General features: G+C 40.6%; 1 protein-coding gene across 4 annotated transcripts in view; it reads left to right on the top strand.

Annotated features, from left to right (window-relative positions):
- The first annotated feature begins 1701 nt into the window (after nucleotides 1-1701).
- Nucleotides 1702-21106, top strand: part of parp3 (poly(ADP-ribose) polymerase family member 3) — a 36737-nt gene continuing 17332 nt past the window's right edge. The window contains exons 1-5 of one of the 4 annotated variants that reach the window (XM_003217566.4): nucleotides 1705-1954; nucleotides 5489-5643; nucleotides 8509-8796; nucleotides 10318-10443; nucleotides 17720-17911. In XM_003217566.4, coding sequence (XP_003217614.2) covers nucleotides 8593-8796; nucleotides 10318-10443; nucleotides 17720-17911 — 522 coding nt within the window. In that variant the 5' untranslated portion in view covers nucleotides 1705-1954; nucleotides 5489-5643; nucleotides 8509-8592. Of the gene's footprint in view, nucleotides 1955-5485; nucleotides 5644-8508; nucleotides 8797-10317; nucleotides 10444-17719; nucleotides 17912-21106 lie in introns of all 4 variants that reach the window. The other 3 variants (XM_008105092.3, XR_010002663.1, XM_008105090.3) reach the window with 3 other exon arrangements.

Below are 21106 nucleotides of genomic sequence, written 5' to 3'. Positions count from 1 at the left end.
TTCAACTTGTGATTTTGTGAAACGAAATCCAGCATATCTATCTTGTTTGCTGTGTCATACAATAAAATAATAATAATAATTTTTATTTTGGATGCCTGCCATAGATGTGGGTGAAACGTCAGGACAAATTGCTTCTGGAACATGGTCACACAGCCCGGAAAACTCACAGCAACCCAATAGAATTGTATTTTTAACCCACCCTCTCCCCCCAAACGGACTCAGAGCGGCTTCCAAAAGCTAAAGTAGCAAACATTCAATGGGGAAAAGGGGTCTCAAAAACAAAACAAATTCCATAGTGGTGTTGACCCTTCCCTATGCTATCCAAAGCATGCATGTGTATGTCTATCTATCTTGAAATGCACCTGTTATATACAAATTCAACTTAAGAACAAATCTACAGAACCTATATTGTTTGAAACATGGGGACAGTCTGTAAAGACAAATTTAGCTCAATGTAACAGTTTTACTGTCTTGTATATGGATTTTTAAAGTTTTGTTTCTTTACTTTTTTTCTGGTTGCTTGAGCACTGGTTAACTGAGAGTCTACTGTATTGTTATTACAGTAGAGTCTCACTTATCCAACATTCACGTATCCAACGTTCTGGATTATCCAACGCATTTTTGTAGTCAGTGTTTTCAAGACATTGTGATATTTTGGTGCTAAATTCGTAAATACAGTAATTACTACATAGCTATAGCAATAATTACTACTACATAAGCGAATATGTTGGATAATAAGGAGGGATTAAGGAAAAGCCTACTACACATCAAATTAGGTTATGATTTTAGAAATGAAGCACCAAAACATCATGTTATACAACAAATTTGACTGAAAAGGTAATTCAATACACAGTAATGCTATGTAGTAATTACTGTATTTACGAATTTAGCACCCAAATATCACAATGTATTGAAAACATTGACTACAAAAATGGCTTGGATAATCCAGAGGCTTGGATAAGCGAGTGTTGGATAAGTGAGACTCTACTGTAGTTATTATACTTCAGCAACTTCATTTTTGTGGCTGCCACAAACTATGTTGAATTGGTGAAAACTCTATGAGATTTAAATGGGAAAACTATAGCAAAATGTGCAGCAGGATGCCCCCCAAAAACAAAAGTTTTGCAGTTTAATACATTTCCCCCCATGTTTGGAATGATATATCCAATTAGGAAATGACATTTATAGCCATGGAACAAAAATCGTGTTATATAGTGTAATCTGGGATCAAATACAGTAGAGTCTCACTTATCCAACACTCGCTTATCCAACGTTCTGGATTATCCAACGCATTTTTGTAGTCAATGTTTTCAATATATCGTGATATTTTGGTGCTAAATTCATAAATACAGTAATTACTACATAGCATTACTGCGTATTGAACTACTTTTTCTGCCAAATTTGTTGTCTAACATGATGTTTTGGTGCTTCATTTGTAAAATCATAACCTAATTTGATGTTTAATAGGCTTTTCCTTAATGCCTCCTTATTATCCAACATATTCGCTTATCCAACATTCTGCCGGCCCGTTTATGTTGGATAAGTGAGACTCTACTGTACTGGGATATATAGCTCCAGCCTTCGGGTGCCTCTGCCCTGGAGAATGAATACAGTTCGGCGCTTGAACTGCCAAAGCTGAATGCAACGGAATCCTGGGAGTTGTAGTTTAACGAGACCCCAGCCCTCTTTGGCAGAGAAGGTTTGTCAAACTGCGACTGCCGGGATCCCATAGCCTTGAGCCAGGGCCGTGTACTGCACAGTGGTGCCAAAGTGCATTCATTTGTTCTGTGCAGTGTGCTCCGGCTCCTTCTGCAAATGGGCGGGAGGCTGAGGTCAGCAGGAGGAGCCTCGCCAGCACGGATCCGACTTGCCCCGACTTGTCTTTTGCCGCCCCTCTTCCTTCTTCCCTTCCCATCCCGAGGCCACGAAGCCACGCAGCCCTGAGCCAGGCACGGTGAGTCCGCAGACGCTGGAAGGGAGGGTGGGGTCTGTGCTTGTGTTGAGCTGCCTCGCTTTTCCTTAACCTCGCTATATGTGCCACACAAACTCTTCTTATGCTCTAGGCTGGACGCAGTTTGACACCGCTTCAACCTCCATGGCTCAAGGCTATGGAGCCATGAGAGCTGTGGTTTTAGTGACAGCACCAGCAGTCGTTGGCAGAGAAGACTAAAGGCCTTGCCAAACCACAACTCCCATGCTTGCACAGCATTGGGCTAGGACACTTAAAAGGATGTCAAACTGCTTTAATTCTACAGTGCACAGGCATGGGGTTTTGGACTTCAACTCCCACCATTCCTGACAGCCTCAGGCCCTTTCCTTTTCCCCCTCGGCCGCTTAAGGCTGTCAGGAATGGTGGGAGTTGAAGTCCAAAACCCTTGGAGAGCCCAACTTTGCCCATGCCACGGCTTCATGATTTATTTTGTTGGGCTTTGTCAGGATTATTAGGGCTTGGGGAATACAACCCCCACAAAAATGGGGAAAACCACATTTTTTTAAAAAAAAAAACCTATTATTGTTATTATTATTGTTATCCATACCTCACAACCTTTGAGGATGCCTGCCATAGATGTGGGCGAAACGTCAGGAGAGAATACTTCTGGAACATGGCCACACAGCCCGAAAGACATACAACAACCCTGTTATTATTATTGTTTATTTATATCCCGCCTTCTCCCTCCACATGGAGATTCAGAACGGCTCACAATGAAAAGCATTACAATACAACTTAAAATATACACTGTATTTATTTATTTACAGTATTTATATTCCGCCCTTCTCACCCCGAAGGGGACTCAGGGCGGATCACAATGCACATATACATGGTAAACATTCAATGCCATTGGACATACAACATATATAGACAGATACAGAGACAATTTAACATGAGGGTATGCTTGTTTCCGGCCACAGGGGGAGCTGCTGCTTCACAGTCCACTTGTGACACCAAGTCCTTGATGGAGTACTTCCTCATTATTCCGCACCCTGCTGGAAAGTTTTTTTATGGTGTTGTAAATTAGTTAAATTCGCCTCCCTGCATAAAGCATTACCTAAATTTCCTATTTGACAGATGCAACTGTCTTTCGGGCTGCATAGGTAAACAACCAGCTAGACTATTTAATGGTTGGGAGCTCACTCAGTACCCAGGCTGGCTTTGAACTCATGACCTCTCAGTCAGTAGTGATTTATTGCAGCTGGCTACTAACCAGCTGTGCCACAGCCCGGTCTAAGTATTAAATATGTACAAATATTAAAACAGTATTAAACATCATTAATATTTAAAACAATTCAAACCATAAAGGCATATGGAAGAAAAACTACTTTTTTCTCTTCTCTAATTATTAGTTATTAATAACTTAATTTTTTGTACCCCTCCTCCATCTCCCCAAAGGGACTCGGGGTTGCTTACAATGATTAAAATATAACATACTAAGTACATACCCAGTACATGGAAGGTACTTAGACAATAACAAAAAAAAAACCCAAAACAAAACAGGAACATTATGACAAAATATAAAACAACCATCAAACTAACCAGTAACCTGAAATAACTGTTAGTTCCTGGGCGTGGCTGAGTGGACTCTCTAAGAATCTGTAGGTCCTACAGTACAGCTCGGTGGGCTTATTTTTTCTGGAAGTTGACCATCAAATCACTCTGAAGGACCTACAAATGCCTCAGGAAATGTTATTGCTAGGAATCTCTAGGTCTTCCAGTGCAACACAGTGATCAAAGTTGATTACAGAGTCATCCCAGATCAGGGCTCCTTAAATTTTTCCACTCGCAACCCTTTTTAGCCTGAGAAACTTTTATTTAAAATATATATTAAAACCAAACATGTACTGATAACAAACCAGCATTTGCAAGGCTTGCTAAACAGACTGATTTTCTATTTATGAAGTACAGTTGAAGCATCTTCTGCAGAAACCACTGTAAACCCTGCACAACAGATTTGTGTAAATATCCAGCCGCAATATTGAGTTGAAGCAGTGGTTCTCAAACTGTGGTCCATGGACCACCGGTGACTCCAAGAACTACACAATTACAATGAGAGCGACTGGTCTTGCAAAACCCTCTTAAAGTGCTTAGGCAACTGGGATGTTGGGAGGGGAGAGGCTGTGAAGCCTCCTGACTTCTGCTTCTCCTCCTCCTCCCTCCCCCTGAGCAGAGTCGTTCTGGAAGTGGGGGCACATTTATGTCTTTGTTTTTAGGCCTGTTGCTGGGGTTATTTGGGGCGCTGATTCAGATAATTGCATTGGATAGGCCGCATCAGCTCTAGATTATTAAATATGGTACTAATGTTGGAGAGTGGTCCCTGGTCAAAGTGATCCCTGGTCAAAAAAAGGTTGGGAACCACTGAGCTAAAGGGACCCCATTGGGGGTCAGGACCCACAATTTAAGAAACATTGCACTAGGGGACCTACAGATTACTAGACAGGACATATTAATCAAATCTGTGAATAATCAAATCCACAGGAGTGAAACCCACAAATGTGGAGGGCTAACTGTAGATCTGTTTCTTACTGGGAGGTCTATCATCTCTTTTTCCCTAGGACTGGGCTCTTCATGTGGAAAGCTATCAGTGCAAGGAACCCCACACAAAGCAGGCTACTGTCATCAGCCTTTAATGTCTGATCTCCCCAGAAGTCCATGTTCTCCTATTCATAGAATATATTAGGATTGTATATGTTCCTTGGGTCCCTCATAGAGAAATGTATAAATACCACAAATACATAATAGTTTGGTATACAAAACCCACACGTACATAAACTATCTTCATAATATGTATACTTTACATTTTGGTTATAAAAGTGTCTTGTTAAATTGTTTATAGTATACTCTAGGTAAGCTCTCTCTCTTCCAGAGCAAATTAACTAGTGCTTTTGAAGTTTCCTTGCAGTGTTCTTCAAAAAGGCTTGTTTGAATAAACTCTTTACTCTAAAAACTTATTTCTGGGGCCTCTGTTGCCTTTGCAATATAACTGCCACCTGGGTTGTGAGCAGAGTAGGGCTCTGGGTAGATATCCTGCTTCAGTTTTGACATTAAAACTTAATGATTGAGTCATGACGTAGAAAGGAGGATTTCCCACTCGGTATGGACTAGATTCTACAATAAAAAGCAATTGCTTTTCCAGTTCAGTTTGATGAAGTAAGAGAAAAGGCTACCTCTGATTTTATATAGGGCCCAAGTGCATTTGGACAAGACTTTCTTTTTGGAGTGCCTTTACACTGTAGAATTAATTTGACACCACTGATTGCTATAGTGCAATGCTATGGAAGTATGGGAATTGTCGTTTTTCAAGACTTTTAACCATCTCTGACATTTATGGTGCCTCATCAAACTACAAATCCCACGATTCCATATCATTAAAACATGGCAGTTAATATGGTGTCCAACTGCATTAATTCTACAGTGTGGCTGTGCCCTAGGTCTACTGGACAGTTACTGAGAATATGTATCTCCTGATAATGTGACATGCTTAAATCTTAGCAGATTGCCCCCAGGATACAGAAGCCTTCTTTGCAGGTAAACTGGGCCAGGAACACTGGAAGGTTGAACAGTTTGCCACGTGGGATTATTTCACGCCGAATCCAATGGGCTTTAGTGTTTCCACTGATCAGTTGCCAGGAGACTGTGTCATCTCTGAGGTACATGAGCACACCTTGTCTTTATGTCCTGCGGCACGGCACATATGTGTGTGTGTATGCGCGCCTTTTAATTGCTTGTTAACTTATGGCAACTCCATGAATTTCATCAGGTTTTCTTTCTCAAGGAATAGTCAGAGGTAATTTGCCATATCCTTCTTCTGAAATACAGCCTCTAGCACTTACAACTCAGGAATACACTTGTCTCTTCATATTTGCGGTTTAGGCTTTTACGGATTTGATTATTCACTGATTTGATTGAAATGTCCTCTAGGAATCTCTAGGAGCGGATCTACACTGCAGAATGAATGCAGTTTAACAACACTTTAATCGGCATGGCTCAATGCTATGGAGACTTGGAATTTGTAGTTTGGTGAGGCACCAGCACTCTTTGCCAAAGAAAACAGCAGACTTTGTAAAACTTCAGCTTTCAGGATTCCAAAGCATTGAGCCATGGTAGATCAAGTGGTGTCATACATCAGTAATTCTACAGTGTAGATGCTCCCTGGGTCCTCTAGTGTTGTTCTATGACCAACTTCCCCCAGTCATGCTGGAGGACCTAGAGATTTCTAGAGAGAATAACACTCTAGGGTTTTTTAGGGGCTCCAGTGCAATTAAGACATGTTAGAAAGGATCAGGTTCTCATATAGATCAGGGCTTCTTAAACCTTTTCCAGTCATGACCCTTTCCACCTGAGAAATTTTTATGTGACCCCAGGTATGTGGGTATATAAATAAAATAGGTATAAAAACCAAACATTTACTGATAATAAATCAGCATTTGTGAAGCTTAACTAAACAGGCTGATTTTCCTTTTTGTGGAGTGCAGCTGGAGCATTTGCTGCAAAATCCACTGTAATCTGTAGTATGTTGTCGCGAACAGATTTTTGTAAATGGGTGACCTTTAGAAATCTTTTACTGCTGATAATTGTTCCTTTTCCTTTTTGTGGAGTACATTAAGCTAAGGAGACCCCATTTGGGATTGGGACCCACAGTTTAAGAAGAGGTGATATACAGTTGCAATTTTTCCTACATTCGTCAGTCGAAATGGTAACAATGTAGTTCAGTGATTCTCAGCCTGTGGATCCCCAGATGTTTTGGCCTTCAACTCCCAGAAATCCTAACACCTGGTAAACTGGCTGGGATTTCTGGGAATTGTAGGCCAAAACACCTGGGGACCCACAGGTTGAGAACCACTGATTCTCCCTCTGAGAATGTACTGACAAATCAGAATTTTTTAAAAAAGACTAGAGCAGTGGTTCTCAGCCTGGAGTCCCCAGATGTTTTTGGCCTAATGGCCAAAAATCCTAACAGCTGGTAAATTGGGATTTCTGGGAGTTGTAGGTCAAAAATATCTGGGGAGCTCAGGTTGAGAACCACTGGACTATAGCTTTCAGCCAATTTGGTTGGCTTTAAAGAGTTCTAGACAAATTCTCAGAAGATGCTCTCCATGGCTACTTGTCATGGTAATTACATAGCATTGCCAATACTTAAGGTGCTATTTCTGTCAGCACGGATGTTGTACTGATGTTCTGCTTGTGGCCTTCTGACAGTCATCTGGTTTGTTATAGTGAGATCAGAATACTGAACTGCTTTTCTTATGCTATTATATCATACTGCTTGACAGCGGTACTAGTGATAAGAATCTTGAACACAATTTCCTTGAAAGAACTAGTTAAAAGTTCCAGATTTCCAGGGGCTGATCTTATTGACTTTGCAGCTTCAAAGAGAGAGAAGTTGGAAAAACTTCCAAGAGCATTTTGTAATAGAAATAAAGAAAGATCTGTTTTGAAGTAAAGAACAGAACAGCTAGGAGAAAAAATGTAGGACTATTTATGGCTCGTAGCCATAATTGTGACTTAGCCAAACTCTCTGCTGCCATTGTACTGCAGCACTGCTGTTTGCTTAAGGTGTCGTTTGGGGGTTTCAGGGGGCTCTTGCCTAGGATTATTAGACAAAGACATTATGTTTGAATAAACAGATAGCAGAATTGGCTCTTTCCTGAAGTCTTTCAGGCTGAGTCAAATTTCATTTATAAATACAGATGTGGTTGTGCTAAAAACCAAGCAGTAAAGCAAGAGAAATGAGAACCAGTTAGGATGGTCAGGGTATTTTTCAGGAGAATAGTAGTTTTCAGATATGGTTTCTAAAATCGGTCCAACCTATTGACCTGACTATTCTTATGCAACACTATCTATCTAAATCCCAGTTTATATGACTTTATTTTTAATATTCTTTAGGGCTGTCTTTAATAAGTGTTCCTCATCTAAATGTTTTTCTATTATTATTTTTATTGCTACTACTATCTTAGCACTTGTAGTTTTACAGAGTCTTTAGCATTCTTTACCAAATTGTGCTGGGGTTTCACTAAACTACAAATCCCAGAGTTCCACAACATTAGAACCATAGAAAAGACCATATGGATCATCTATTCCAACCTCCTGCCATGCAGGAAAAGCACAATCAAAGCACCTCCAACAGATGGCCATCCAGCCTCTGTTTATAAGCCTCCAAAGAAGGAGCTTCCACCACATTCTGAGGCAGAGAGTTCCACTGCTAAATAGCTAAATTAGGACATTCTTCCTAATGTTCCGGTGGAATCTCCTTTCCTGTAATTTGAGACCATTTCTCAGAATCATAGTCATTGAGCCATGGCAGTTAAAGTAATATCAAACTGCATTTATTTTACAGTGTAGTTGCACCCTTAGTAGCATTGTTCATCCAGCAAACACTTTAAGGTGATCCTCCCTGAGTCCATAAGACTTATGTCTCCCTTTTGTCATGGAGGAGTTGGCACTTTTAGAGGCCTTATTTTTTTTCCCTCTAAGGTGAGTCTGTACATGCAAAGGATTAACTTGTTTGCCTTTAGGGGTGGGGTTTTTGCAGTTGCCTGAAAGAAGCGACATCCAAAGTTTGACTCTTTTGGAAGACAAGTAGAAGCTCCAAAGGAACCATGCCGCCCAAGCGCAAGGTTTCTGCCCAAACCCCAGCTCCTGTCAAGGGAAAGAAGCTTAAAAAGGAGCCTGAGCCAAAGCCAGAACCAGAGGAAGACAGTTTCCATTCCACTTTGGTGGCTCTGAAGGCAGCTCCCAAGGAGAAGCTGAAAAGTAAAATTGACTCTGCCTGTTGGCTGAGCAGCTCTGCTGGTGATGCTAAGGTAAGAGTGGGCTCTGGTTGAGAAGATATCCTGTGCCCAGCCTCCACTGCAAGGGTTGTCACAGTGTAGTCTATGGTGTGAATGAAACCCCTCATCAGAGATTTGTAATAGCTTTTTTTGCCTCCCCCCAAATTTTGTGCTCCAGAATGCTTTCTGGGAGTATAAATGTATATCAGGTATTTTTTAAAGCCATAACTTTAACCTAAAGTGACCCAGGACTACCTAAAAGGATGGCAAAAATTTCACCCTCCCAACAGCCCTTAAAATATTGGAGGCCATGGGGGGAAGGTTTTTTTCATAGTGGGGCATGCAGCATCTCCTAGATTCATTCCCCTAGCCCTCTTACAGTTGCTTGCCTTCTTCTGGGCAGCAATCTGGAACTTTCTCAATATTTTCTACAACAATTCTCTTTATCCATGCTTCCTATGGCTAATAGGTGTTCGGGTCAAAAGCATCTCAAAGCCACTAGTTTGCTGCAGGAGAAAGACACACATTCCCATTTGACTTCGTCTTCCATCAGGATGGGTCCTATGCTGGGCACCATGAAGCTCACAGCACATACTGAGAATGTGAAGTTAATACATTAAGATGAGATTATTCAGAATTCTTGGTTATCATAAATGAGGCAAAATGCTGTTGTGTCCACCCAATAATTTAACTTCAAATAGCAACAGCTAAACAAATTACAGGACTATCTGCGGCTTCTTTATTGTGACATCTGAGGCCACCAGTCTGGTTTGTCTCTTGCATAGTGAGCCACAAAATTAACTCACAGTTTGTGGTTTATTCCTCCACCTCCTTAAGACAAAAACAAGCAGAAGTACCAGATCTGGGTGTCCTGCAACTCAAGGTGGTTTTATTCAGTCACTTCCACTGGCAGACAAAGGTAACCAAGCAGTGTGTCTGCTGCTTGCAAACAATAAGCCATAGTTTGCACAAAATGGTGAATTATGGTGGTGCATGATCTCGGCCTCTTAACCTTCAGGCTTCCCCTATTTTTTAGTGCTTTTTGTCTTTCTTCATGTGTTTGTTTATTAAAGTTTAGTATGATCAGTATAGAAGAAGAGAAGCTACGTATGACAAAAAATGTGTGTTTTCTTTTGACAAAAAATCTATTGGCTAAGATAAATTACCTGTAAGAGGGCTAGACAGTATTTCTGACTTCAGGATACCCCTTCTCTTTTTAGATCTATTTACTAATACTGCTTCTCTGCAGTGAGAAGGTATCAGCCCAACTTGAATGAGAAATGTTCCTTTTGGACTATCCTGGATTCCACCATTTGTGTTAATGCCTGAATTCTTTGGTCAGTTCCTAATAATAATGTGCTGTCCATCATGTCTTGCTTGTTCTCCCGGTATTCGGTTATGATTGTGTTCCCATTTCATAGATTTCTAGCAGAGTCTGAAAGGTAAGAGTTTAATAAATCATTCCATCTGAGACACTGTGAAAAGTCCTGGCTCTTTCTTTGGAGTCAATGAGACATCCCCATCTGTTATTTGGGCTCTCTTTTACCGTTATAGATTTATGAGGACTATGACTGCATGCTGAACCAAACCAACATTGGCCACAACAACAACAAGTTCTACATCATCCAACTCATAGAAGAGAATGGGAAATACAGTTGTTGGAACCGCTGGGGCCGTGTGGTGAGTATCCTGCTTAAAATGGGCCAAAGAGTTGGCACTTCTTAAAAATTGACAGCAGGCTGTTTTCATAATGAGCCACAATCATGGCCAGTCATGCCTAACCCTGCTACAATCTGAACTATCACAGAATTTGTTTTTTCCTTTCTTACAGCAATGACTCCCAAACCAAAATCAGCAGGAACACAACATATATTGGCCCTGAGAATCTATTTGCTAACTGTGTTCTCTGCCCATTTTTATTCTCATTATTCCCCCCAAGTAACTAAATGTGATGAGCACAGCACCAAAATGGCTGAAAAATCACTTTCTCAAGAGTAAAACTCAATAGGAGGGGAAGGTACTGAGACAGATTGGGGGAGCAGGAATGAGGAGAAATCAGAGCTAAATAAAGGTGGTTATTATTAGTGGTCTTTAAGACAACTTCAACTTATGGTGACCGTATGAATGATAGATCTGCAAGTCACTGTAGGAATTGTCTGTTGCAATTGTTGAGGGGTCTAACCTATTTTGAGAAACAGACCAAACAGAAAAGAAAAAGGAGTAATATTGTATATTAAGGATGTTTACACCTGTGAGGAGACACATGATGTAAATCCTATGAGCCAAATTGAAATTATCTGCGTAAAAAGTAAAGGGGAAAGGATTTTGTGTTCCTATATGAAAGAATAGGCGTGAACTGGATGGTCCTTGTGGTCTCTTTGAACTCTATGATTCTATGCTGGGCAAGGAGGCTTCTTATTGGAAATGCACTGTTTGTCGAGCTAAAGATCCAAGCAAAACATTCCTTCTTCCATACTGAGGTAGCTTGGGATTGCAGAAAGTCCATTTTCCCCCTTCCCCGTGACTTGGCTTTTGTAAGGCTTTTATTTCTTGGACTACTTTGTCATGTACTTTGGCATCATCGCTTTGTCTGAGATTCTGGAACTGGAATTAAACTGAGTCATCATGCCCTTGATGATTTCTTGTGGCTGATTTACATTCTGTGTGGTTCCCTTCCTTTGTGTTTTATCTGCATATCAGACAATCACACACCAACCAGTATTTACTACTGGGCAAAACTGATCATTTTTAGATAATCAGTGCCTTCTAAAAATCTTCTCTTTTTTGTAGGAGTGCCCTCAACCTGATGTTCAGACCAGGTTCTGGAATATTTTTTCTTACAACCTAACACATTTCTTTGAATAGTGTTGATTATGAGATGCTTTCTGATTGATTTCTAATTATTATTTTAAAGCCTTTAAAATAAACTGCCAAATAACTAAAGGACCAATACTTTAGTTAGAAAGTTGTGTTCATAACTTTATCATTTGACATTTCCTGTGTAATACTACTGCAGCTAGTTTAAAGTTGGTCCCACTGTCATGTATGAGTAAGCTTAAGCAGAGCAAAATTTCAGTCCGTATTCAAGTGGCCATAGATTCTTCTTTCTCCTCTTTTTTGCCTCTGCACTGGCACTGGGTTACGTTCTTGGGAGGCATCTCAGGAGAATGAGTTTGATCCTCTTTCTTCTAATCACTGACCTTCATTCCATATTCAAAAACCTGATGGGAGGATCTTCTGAGAAAATGAGCAACTGATAATGATGGTACAGTTTGTCAGGTCCATGAGGCCTTTTTAAATTTGTTATATAATTATTTTTCAAGCCCACTCCATATGCTTTCAATAAGAAGTTTTAAAAACAAGAAAAACCCAACTCAGTTGTTATGTTTCAACTGCAAGAGATTTTAGTTACTTTTAGGGCAGTTTACTTTGCCTTTCTTGGGCTTCATTTTCATGAGGGCCTTTCCAGGGCCCTATATTGTTTTTGTAATTGTTATATTTCTGTGTTTTTCAAGTCTATGAATTGTGATTTGCACAGGATTGCTCTCAAGTAAAATTGGATTAAATGTCAACTGTCCAATCACTTGCATTATAAAATGTATAAGCCCACAGTATTGCTGTGGGATATTTACTGAAAACCTGTAAATCTGCAAAACTGCATACCAATTTGCTTTACAAGCTATCTCAGCTAACAACACAGGCCTATATGGTCTTCTTGGAAGTCAGCCATTCCATTCAGCGAGACTTACTCCATGGTATTGTTCGTCCCACCAGCTCAATAGACATCTTGAGCAATGATCAATCTATTTGCCCCCAAGGAACTAGGAAGGCTTCTTTTCGATGTTTTGGTTTTTGTTCGATATAGTTGCATTTTAAATTTAATTTTAGGTGTTAAGTCATAATTTGTTTTTATATGTTGGGTTGTCAATTTTCGTTATTATGGGTGTATCGTTGTTATGTTCGGACATTTAATGTGTGCCTTTTATGTTTGGAATCCGCCCTGAGTCCTTTCGGAGAGGTAGGGCGGAATATAAAGTTTTATTATTATTATTATGATTATTGCACTGCAGCCTTAATACATTGCTTTTTGAACTGGTCAGCAAACTGTTGGCGAAGAGCAAGATAAGAAATGTAAGGATGCCATGGGATCTACCTACACATGGTGGAAGTCAGTGCTTGTAATTTAGGAATAAATTCAAGACTTCAGTTCAGCTAATAGAAGGAGAAATGTAATGCTAGAGAGTAACAAAGGTTGGCTCGGGCTGTGGTGCAGGCTGGAGAGCAGCTGCAATCAATCACTGCAATGAATCACTCTGATCAGGAGGTCATGAGTTCGAGGCCTGCTCGGAGCCATGTTTGTTTGTCTTTGTTCTATGTTAAAAGGCATTGAATGTTTGCCTATATGTGTAATGTGATCCGCCCTGAGTCCCCTTCGGGGTGAGAAGGGCGGAATATAAATGCTGTAAATAAATAAATAAACAAAGGTAGTCATATTTTGGGTTTTCTTCTGGATTATGAGAGCCCAATTAGAGGTATAAAAGAATTTTTGGACATTGGCTTGTAGGTCTCTTGAGAAAGCCTGTCAGTTAAGTTGGAAGGGAATATATGTTGGAAATAAAAGGAAACTGTAAGCATAAGGGGATCATATCTATATGGGCTATGAGACATTATGGGGACATTGAGTATAGTTGGATGAATTGGATGCCTCATGGGAGCTAAGGAGCATCCACTTTAGGAGAAATAATTCCACATGAATAACACTATGTAACATTTTAAAAAAATCTGTTCTTGGTTTGAAAGTGTTGTTTCCTGTTTAATTGTATGGTAAGATAAAGGTAAAAATTTCCCCTTGACATTAAGTCTATTTCAAGTCTGGTGGTTGGTGCTCATCTCTCATTTCTAAGTCAAAGAGCCGGCGTTGTCCGTAGACACCTCCAAGCTAATGTGGCTGGCATGACTGCATGGAGTGCTGTTACCTTCCCGTTGGAGCGGTACCAATTTATCTTCATATTTGCATGTTTTCGAACTGCTAGGTTGGCAGAAGCTGGGACTAACAGTGAGAGCTCACCCCGCTCCCAGGATTCAAACCACCAACCTTTCGGTCAGCAAGTTCAGCAGCTCAGTGGTTTAATCCGCTGCGCCTTTGGGGGCTCCAGCTGTATGGTACTTACTTTGAAAGTAGTTGTTCTACTCTAGCAACTTAATTTTTGTGGCTGTCACAAACTATGTTGAATTGGTTCAGACTCTATGGGATATTAATGGAAAAACTATAGCAAAATGTGCTGCAGGATGCCCTCCAAAACAAGGTTTTGCCATTTAATACACTTTTTTCCATTTTTTAAATGATAGAACCAATTAGGAAATGGCATTTATAAGCTAGGAACAAAAATATGTTACATAGTGTAATTTGCAAGGAAGGGAGGACCAGATATGAAGCAGATAAAAAGTTAACTTTAATTTACACCATTATCTACTGTGGTGAAAAACACAGTATACTCCCAATATTTAAATCAGGTCAGGATTTATGGCTGCATATATGCATGCACTAAAAAAAGGTCAAGATGGGTGGTTTGGACAACATATTAGAAAAAGATTGTGTGGTTGTAACGGATGTATGAGAATCCCAGGAGAACCATGCTTATCAGTGGGATATTCTTCCTTTGGCATGCTGCTCAAAGAGAGCTCGATTTCCAATAGTCAAAAATCTTACAAGAAGCAAATACTGGTCTAAAAATTCCAGACCAAAGAGACATGTCTTAAGTTTTTTCACTGAAACATTTATAGCAGTTGTGATTTTCTGTGAAGTAAACTACATTATCTCAGATAAGCTTGGGAAGGAGCAAAAATGGGGAATGTGATGAAAGTAACTTATTTCAAGTGCTCTACAATAATTGGTTTTCTACCTTTATCTCTCTCCTCAGAGAGCAGTCCCTCTGAGTTCAGCAGGGCTTGCTAACTGTTACATAAATATAGGATTGTAGTTTCAAAAGCTGAAACTGCTCTTGGTGGTGGTGTTTCTTTCTTTCCGAAAAGCTTCTCAGAGGATCTAAGTATATGTGGCTCCAGACCCTGGTTGCTATGGATTTAAATTAAGTTTCCTGTCTGGAGGCACTTCACATTTATTGCAAACAATATTTGCTCAGACCTCAAGAGAACTCAGTCCCGTATAGTTGTTAACTGCTCTGAAGGGGAGGAATTGATTTAGAAAAATATGTTTGGCACATCCTGGGAGGGGAAACTGAAGGAATATGGGATGGAGAGACGAAGCAGGCAGTGAAATCCAATTTCTACTTCAGTGCCACAACTCCAGATATGGGATGTTTTTTAGCATAGTGGTTTCTATGAGAAGCATAATCTGTGGTAGGCCTGCTATTTTAAAAATATTCGGTTTTATTTAACTGTTGCTTCTGCTGTAAATATTTTATTTCCTATTTTAAGCCTGCTTTGCTCTGGGATCCTAGAAATTGCTGCTCTTTCAGTTTCTTCATTTGAGTCTACCTGCCAGGTGCTGTAGGCTATATTTCAGAGGAAGAAACAAGCAACACTTCTGATTATAGCTTGCCTAAGAAACCCATATAAAATTCATGGGGTCACCATAAGCCAACAGGCAATTTTAATACACACAGTTCTATCAAAGATACTCCATGCTTGGTAGCTAGTTGATGAAAATATCCTGGAGTGAAAACAGTGTAAGCTCGGGTAACCCCTTTTAAGATGGTCTGGTAGCTCAGGATCACTTTTAGCCACACTGAGGTGCAGGGATGCTCTGCTGCTTTGGTCTGTTTGGCCAAATCCCTATTACCTGGGGTAGGATCAAAATATTAAAAGCTGTATTTTTTGTTTTAGAGAAAGACGTTGTGCTGAGTGAGGGAGACATGGGTTGCTATGAATTTATGAAATTTAATGAACCCAAGTTCAAGGCAAGCTTTAAAGTAAAGTGACATAGGTTAGATTCATTTCTGACTAAGCATGATGTCAAAGGTTCAGGAGGGTGAAGAAAAGCTGATTTCTCTACTAAAATACTAAAATGAAGATAGTGAAATAATAAGTCAATTGCATCTCAAAATCTAAATAGGTCAAATAACACTGGGAAAAGTTGCCTGAGGGTGGATGATTAGCAAATATATATTCAAGAAAAGATTTGCAGGGTCAAAACCCTACAATTAGCATTGTTGTACTGTATTTAAATTCTTCATTCTTTTGTTAGCCTTTGACAATATAGAATGTACAATTGACCCTCAGTATCCACAGATTCAGTGATTCAGGGCTTGAAAAATACATTACATACGTAAACTTTGATGTTGCCATTTTATTTAAGAGGCACAGTGTTACTGCACCATTGTACACACTGAGACTGGAACATTCATGGGTTTTAATATGAATAGGGGATCCTGAAACTAAACCCCCATAGATATTGAGGTCTCCTTTTCTAAAAGGGTGGTGGAAATAATAGATAACTGAGGTTTATGCAGATGTTTTACTTTGATAGCTGTGTGTGGGAAATAGAAGCAAGAAGCGGAAGATAGCAGTGTATGGTAGTGGCTGTTTACAGCTGAAGTATTGCATTGTTTTATTTATTGATTGAATTTATATCTTTATAATGTTATTTATGCCATTTTGAAAAGAATTTTTAAAATTACTGGGAAGTTCAAAAAACGGAATAAGAACATGTGACATACCTTCCACAGCAACGTAGGCCAATTGGCGAAGGCTCAGCCAGAGAAAATGTTCTTTGCCTTCTGGCACAAGGGCAGCTGAGAGCTGAGCTGCCTATAAGGCTGCAGAGGGATTCCTTCCCAGTAATGTCTCCAGAGGTTGGGAGCAGACGCCAGGAGGGTGATTATATTGAACTTAAGGCCTTACAATAGATTTATACTAAATCTAAAGCCAAATTCAAAGGAATGCATTTACTCTGCATTCCAAAATCAGGGCAGCATGGCTTTTTGTTGAAACGCAGTTGTAAAGTATCTGTCAAATTCTTGTCTAGGGAACTTGAGGGGTTTCTATATGGAGAACTGTGGTTCTTACCATTATAAGCTCCCTTGAGCACAAGGCTGTATGCTATAACATGTGGAGGCATCCACACAGCCCCATTGCACAATATTTAAGACAAGAAGATCTTTACTTCTAAAGATTGTCATTTTAGTAGTTTTGTTTGTTTCTATCACAGTTCTTTCCTTTATAATACTGTTGACAATCAACAGTATTATAATAACTCTAATGAAACAAGTGGTGGAAGCTCCTTCTTTGGAGGCTTCAACAGAAGCTGGATGGCCATCTGTCAGGAGTATTTTGATTGTGCTTTTCCTGCATGGCAGGGGGTTGAACTGGATGGCCCATGTAGTCTCTTCCAGCTCTATGATTCTAAATTACTCACTTCATTTCAAACAAACCCACCCCCTCCCCATCCCTCCCTCAATTTATCAATTTTTATACCTGCATTTTTCAATATCTTCCATTGCATAATATAATATTGGTACTTATCTAGTTGTTAATCCTAAATTTCATTTGGTGGTTTTGATTTGCAATTGTTTTGACACATGTAACGAACAAATAAATTCCAAGTAATGTTAGGAAAGCCTGTTTTTCTCATTTTGCTACTCCTAGCTTATATTTTAATTTTTCTGATATGGCTATAGCCCATATTTGTTGAACCTGTTTTATCTCAATCAAGTATCTATTTTTTCCTCAAATGCTGGCAATTACTAGCCTTGCTGCATATATCATAAGTGATATATCTTTATTTTACAAATCTTTATTCTTCTCAAATGAAGAGATCATTAGTAGTGCCCACTAAAAGTAACCATTTGCCCCACTATTTGGCACATCCGAGACAGAACTTCACCCCAGAATTTTCATATTAAAGCAGTTTAAAGAATGTAGAAAAAACAGGACAGAGGCATAACATGTTTATTCACTTACTACTACATCTTTAATTTCCTGATCTTGCTTCTAGGGTGAAGCAGGACAGTCAAAACTCAACAGTTTCCCATCCTTGGAAGCTGCAAAGAAGGATTTTGAGAAGAAGTTTCGGGACAAGACAAAGAACAACTGGGCTGACAGAGATAACTTTGTCTGTCATGATGGCAAATATACCCTTATCGAGGTGCAACAGGGGGATGAAGAAGACCAAGAAGTGATAGTCAAGGTAAATGACTATGGGATACGTTGGAAGCCAAGGACTGTAAGCAGAAATGGGAGACAGAAGGTCCAGATCAACTGAAATCTTTCTGAGTGATTTGTAGTAATTCAACAGGGCTTTCTAGTGCTATGTATTGTACTAGAGTAGGGATCAGTTCTTTTTAAACTGAGGGCCACTTCACAATCCCTTAGAAACAAATGAACGAATTCCTATACACTACAGAGATCTTATTTGTAGTGCAAACTATATGAAATAACAAAACAATATTTAAAATGAAGAACAATTTTAACCAACATAAACTTTTGTATTTCAGTGGAAAGTGTGGGCCTGCTTTTGGCTGATGAAATAGTTAAATTAATTAAAATTGTTGTTGTGTGCCTTCAAGTTGTTTCAGACTTAGGGTGATTCTATGTCTAAAGTATAGGATGAAGCCGTTAAATGACCTTGGAAGGCTGCATCCAACCCACGGACCCCTGACCTATAGAAACAGCAAAAAGGCTTTCCCTGTTCAGTTGCCTTTGAATTTAGAATGTGGAATCAAAGAAATTGCAGAAACTGAGAGTATGTTTTTTTATGAAAGGGCTGTAGGCTCAGTTTGATACTGAAAACCACATTCCTGGGTGAACATGTGGCCGAACAGGGGCATCCTTGTTCCTTCGATCTAATGTGAATCCTGTGTAGTAGAAATCTATTTTCAGATAAAATTGGATAGGGCTTGTGCCATAAGTTGGTAGCATACGACGCTAAGTCACAGTTCTGGTAAGTGCACCCTGGAGTCCTGCTGAAAAGAGCTGTATAACATCTGCAACTCTGTAATCCGCCCACACCTGAAACAGGGTTGTACATATTAGAGGTATGTTTCAAAATGAGGCTGTAACAATTCTACCAACTCTTAATGACATTTGTCTTTGGTCTTCACATTTCTAGCCTTCTTTTCTTTCAACAGCTCAGCACCTATATATTTATAACACCTTTTGGCAATTAACTGGTTGTGCAGAAGGGTCTGTGTATACTTTACTGTTATGATTGAGCCTCATGGCTCTGTTACTGACAGACGTGGGCGTAAGACTCCTCGAGAGTCAGATACTCTCGAGGAGCGAGAGAGAAAAAGACTGCGAGACATATTTGCAGCACCATCTGACGAGGAGTCTTTCGAAGGGTTTACGGAGAGAATGGAGGAGGGGCTGGTTAGCTCAGAGGAGGATGAGATGGATTGGACTCGGGTAAGGGAGGAAGTGGGTGCCACTGGCCATGATGGGACAGAAGATGAATGGGGACCTTCAGGATTAGACCCATGGTTTAGCTGGAGGGATGGGACGGGATCCACAGCTGGAGATGCTGTTGGGCGTAGTCAGAGGTGTTCCAGCTCTGACGAGGAAAGTGATGAGGAAACGCCCGGGTTAAGGAGGACAGCTGACAGTGATGAAGATTTGTAACTGGCATAAAATGGGGCTTGAGAGCAATTGCAAATTGCGTTGGGCAAGGTAATCTGGGCAAACGCTTGGGATCCGTGTGTGTGTGGGACGCTTCCCTGAAGACTTGTGTGCTTTCCTGTGCTGTGACGTAAGTTGATTGGAATCCAGGGTCAGACGGCGGGAGGGATTGTGTGGGCATTTGTTTGTGCAAACCTGTGCTTACTCTTATTAGCTTGACCCTCCGTCGTCTTCTTGACGGACGCCATCTCCTGCTTTGAGAACTCGGACTGAACTGACCACGGCTTGTCTTCCCCCCTTCTTGGACTTGGAAAAACTACAAACGTCTGCTTCTGGCTTTGATCTACGGAACGGAACTGGTCTACTCAACTGCTACAATCCTTGGCTGTTTTACTCGTGTTGGAGATCCTGTCTGCTGTGTGTGTGGGGGAGCGACGCAAGTTACTCTAAGCACAGTGTTGGCAGCAGAGAGGAATCTGCTGCCAATTAGTTGCATTCTTTGTATCTTTTGTTCCTTGGCTTTCGTTTCGTTTATACCCAGGCTGACGCAAGCAGTTTGTTTTTACCCGGATTAAACTCCGGTTTAATCCGGTTTATCTTTTGAACATTTACTTTTGCCTCTTTTTGCTCCTAAAGGCAAAAACTGCCTGGCCCTTGTGTTTTACGGGCATTTTTTGAGTTCTGTAATCTAATAAACTCTGTTACTTTGAATCTTGTGGCGTTCTGTCCTTGACAGATTGCCCAACGCCCATAAAAAGTTTATTACAGCAATAAACCCGTCAGGAAGACGATGGATGAGTTAAGGGCCAAAGTAGACCAATTGCAAACGGCTTTTACCGTTAGCCAAACAGCTCAGGCTGTGAAAGGACATGTTTTGACTCCTGAACGCTTTGACGGAACCAGGTGCAAGTTGCCAACCTTTTTGGCACAAGTGGAGCTTTATTTTTCTCAGCTCAGTGCTCATGCTTTTCCTACAGACACTAGCAAGGTGGCCTTTATTTTGAGTTTGTTGACCGGTCCCGCAGGACAATGGGCCACTAATTTAATTTTGGGAAATGACCCAGTCAAGGACAATTTGAATAATTTCAAAAAGTTGTTAACTGATACTTTTGGGGATCCTCTCCGCACGGAGAACGCTGGGTGGGCTCTGTATCGGTTGAAACAGGGAAAGGGGACTGTTTTGGATTACTTAAATAAGTTTAACCTGTATCGCCACCAGCTGGATTGGGGGGAAAATGCATTCATGCTTTTATTTACTGCCGGGTTAAGTGATATGCTCCAGGATGAATTAGCACGCTTGGAGCCGGCTGAAAGCTGGGACGCCTTAGTAGCTAAGGTGCTGCGTTTAGACGCAAGGTTCGAGGCTCGTAAACACTCAAAAGCAATGTGTGCGCCACCCATGCATGTAACCAGGGCACCTGTGGTGATGGGGGAAGAGCCCATGGAGCTTGGGGTCTTTAAAAAGCTGTCTACAGAGGAAAAGAGCCGTAGGAGGCAGCTGGGCTTGTGTTTGTACTGTGGGAATGCTGGGCATTTTGCCAAAAATTGTAATGTGAAACCTTCCCAGCTTTCGGGAAAAGGCCAGCCCTAGTGCGACGTGAGTCCAACGCACTAGGGCTCCTCAAGCAGTCAACTGAGGGGAGGAAGCATGTTTTCGTACCCATTACATTATCTGTTGGGGGAAGGGAACTTGTTTCTACTTTGGCACTGCTGGACTCAGGGGCTACGGTCTCCTATGTAGATATTGAGTTTGCTAAGAAGCATGGCA

This window comes from Anolis carolinensis, chromosome 2 (assembly GCF_035594765.1).
Source record: "Anolis carolinensis isolate JA03-04 chromosome 2, rAnoCar3.1.pri, whole genome shotgun sequence".
NCBI classification, from domain to species: Eukaryota; Metazoa; Chordata; class Lepidosauria; order Squamata; family Dactyloidae; genus Anolis; species Anolis carolinensis.
Note: the sequence above shows the minus strand (reverse complement) of the source record. Positions and strands in the feature narration are given on the sequence as shown.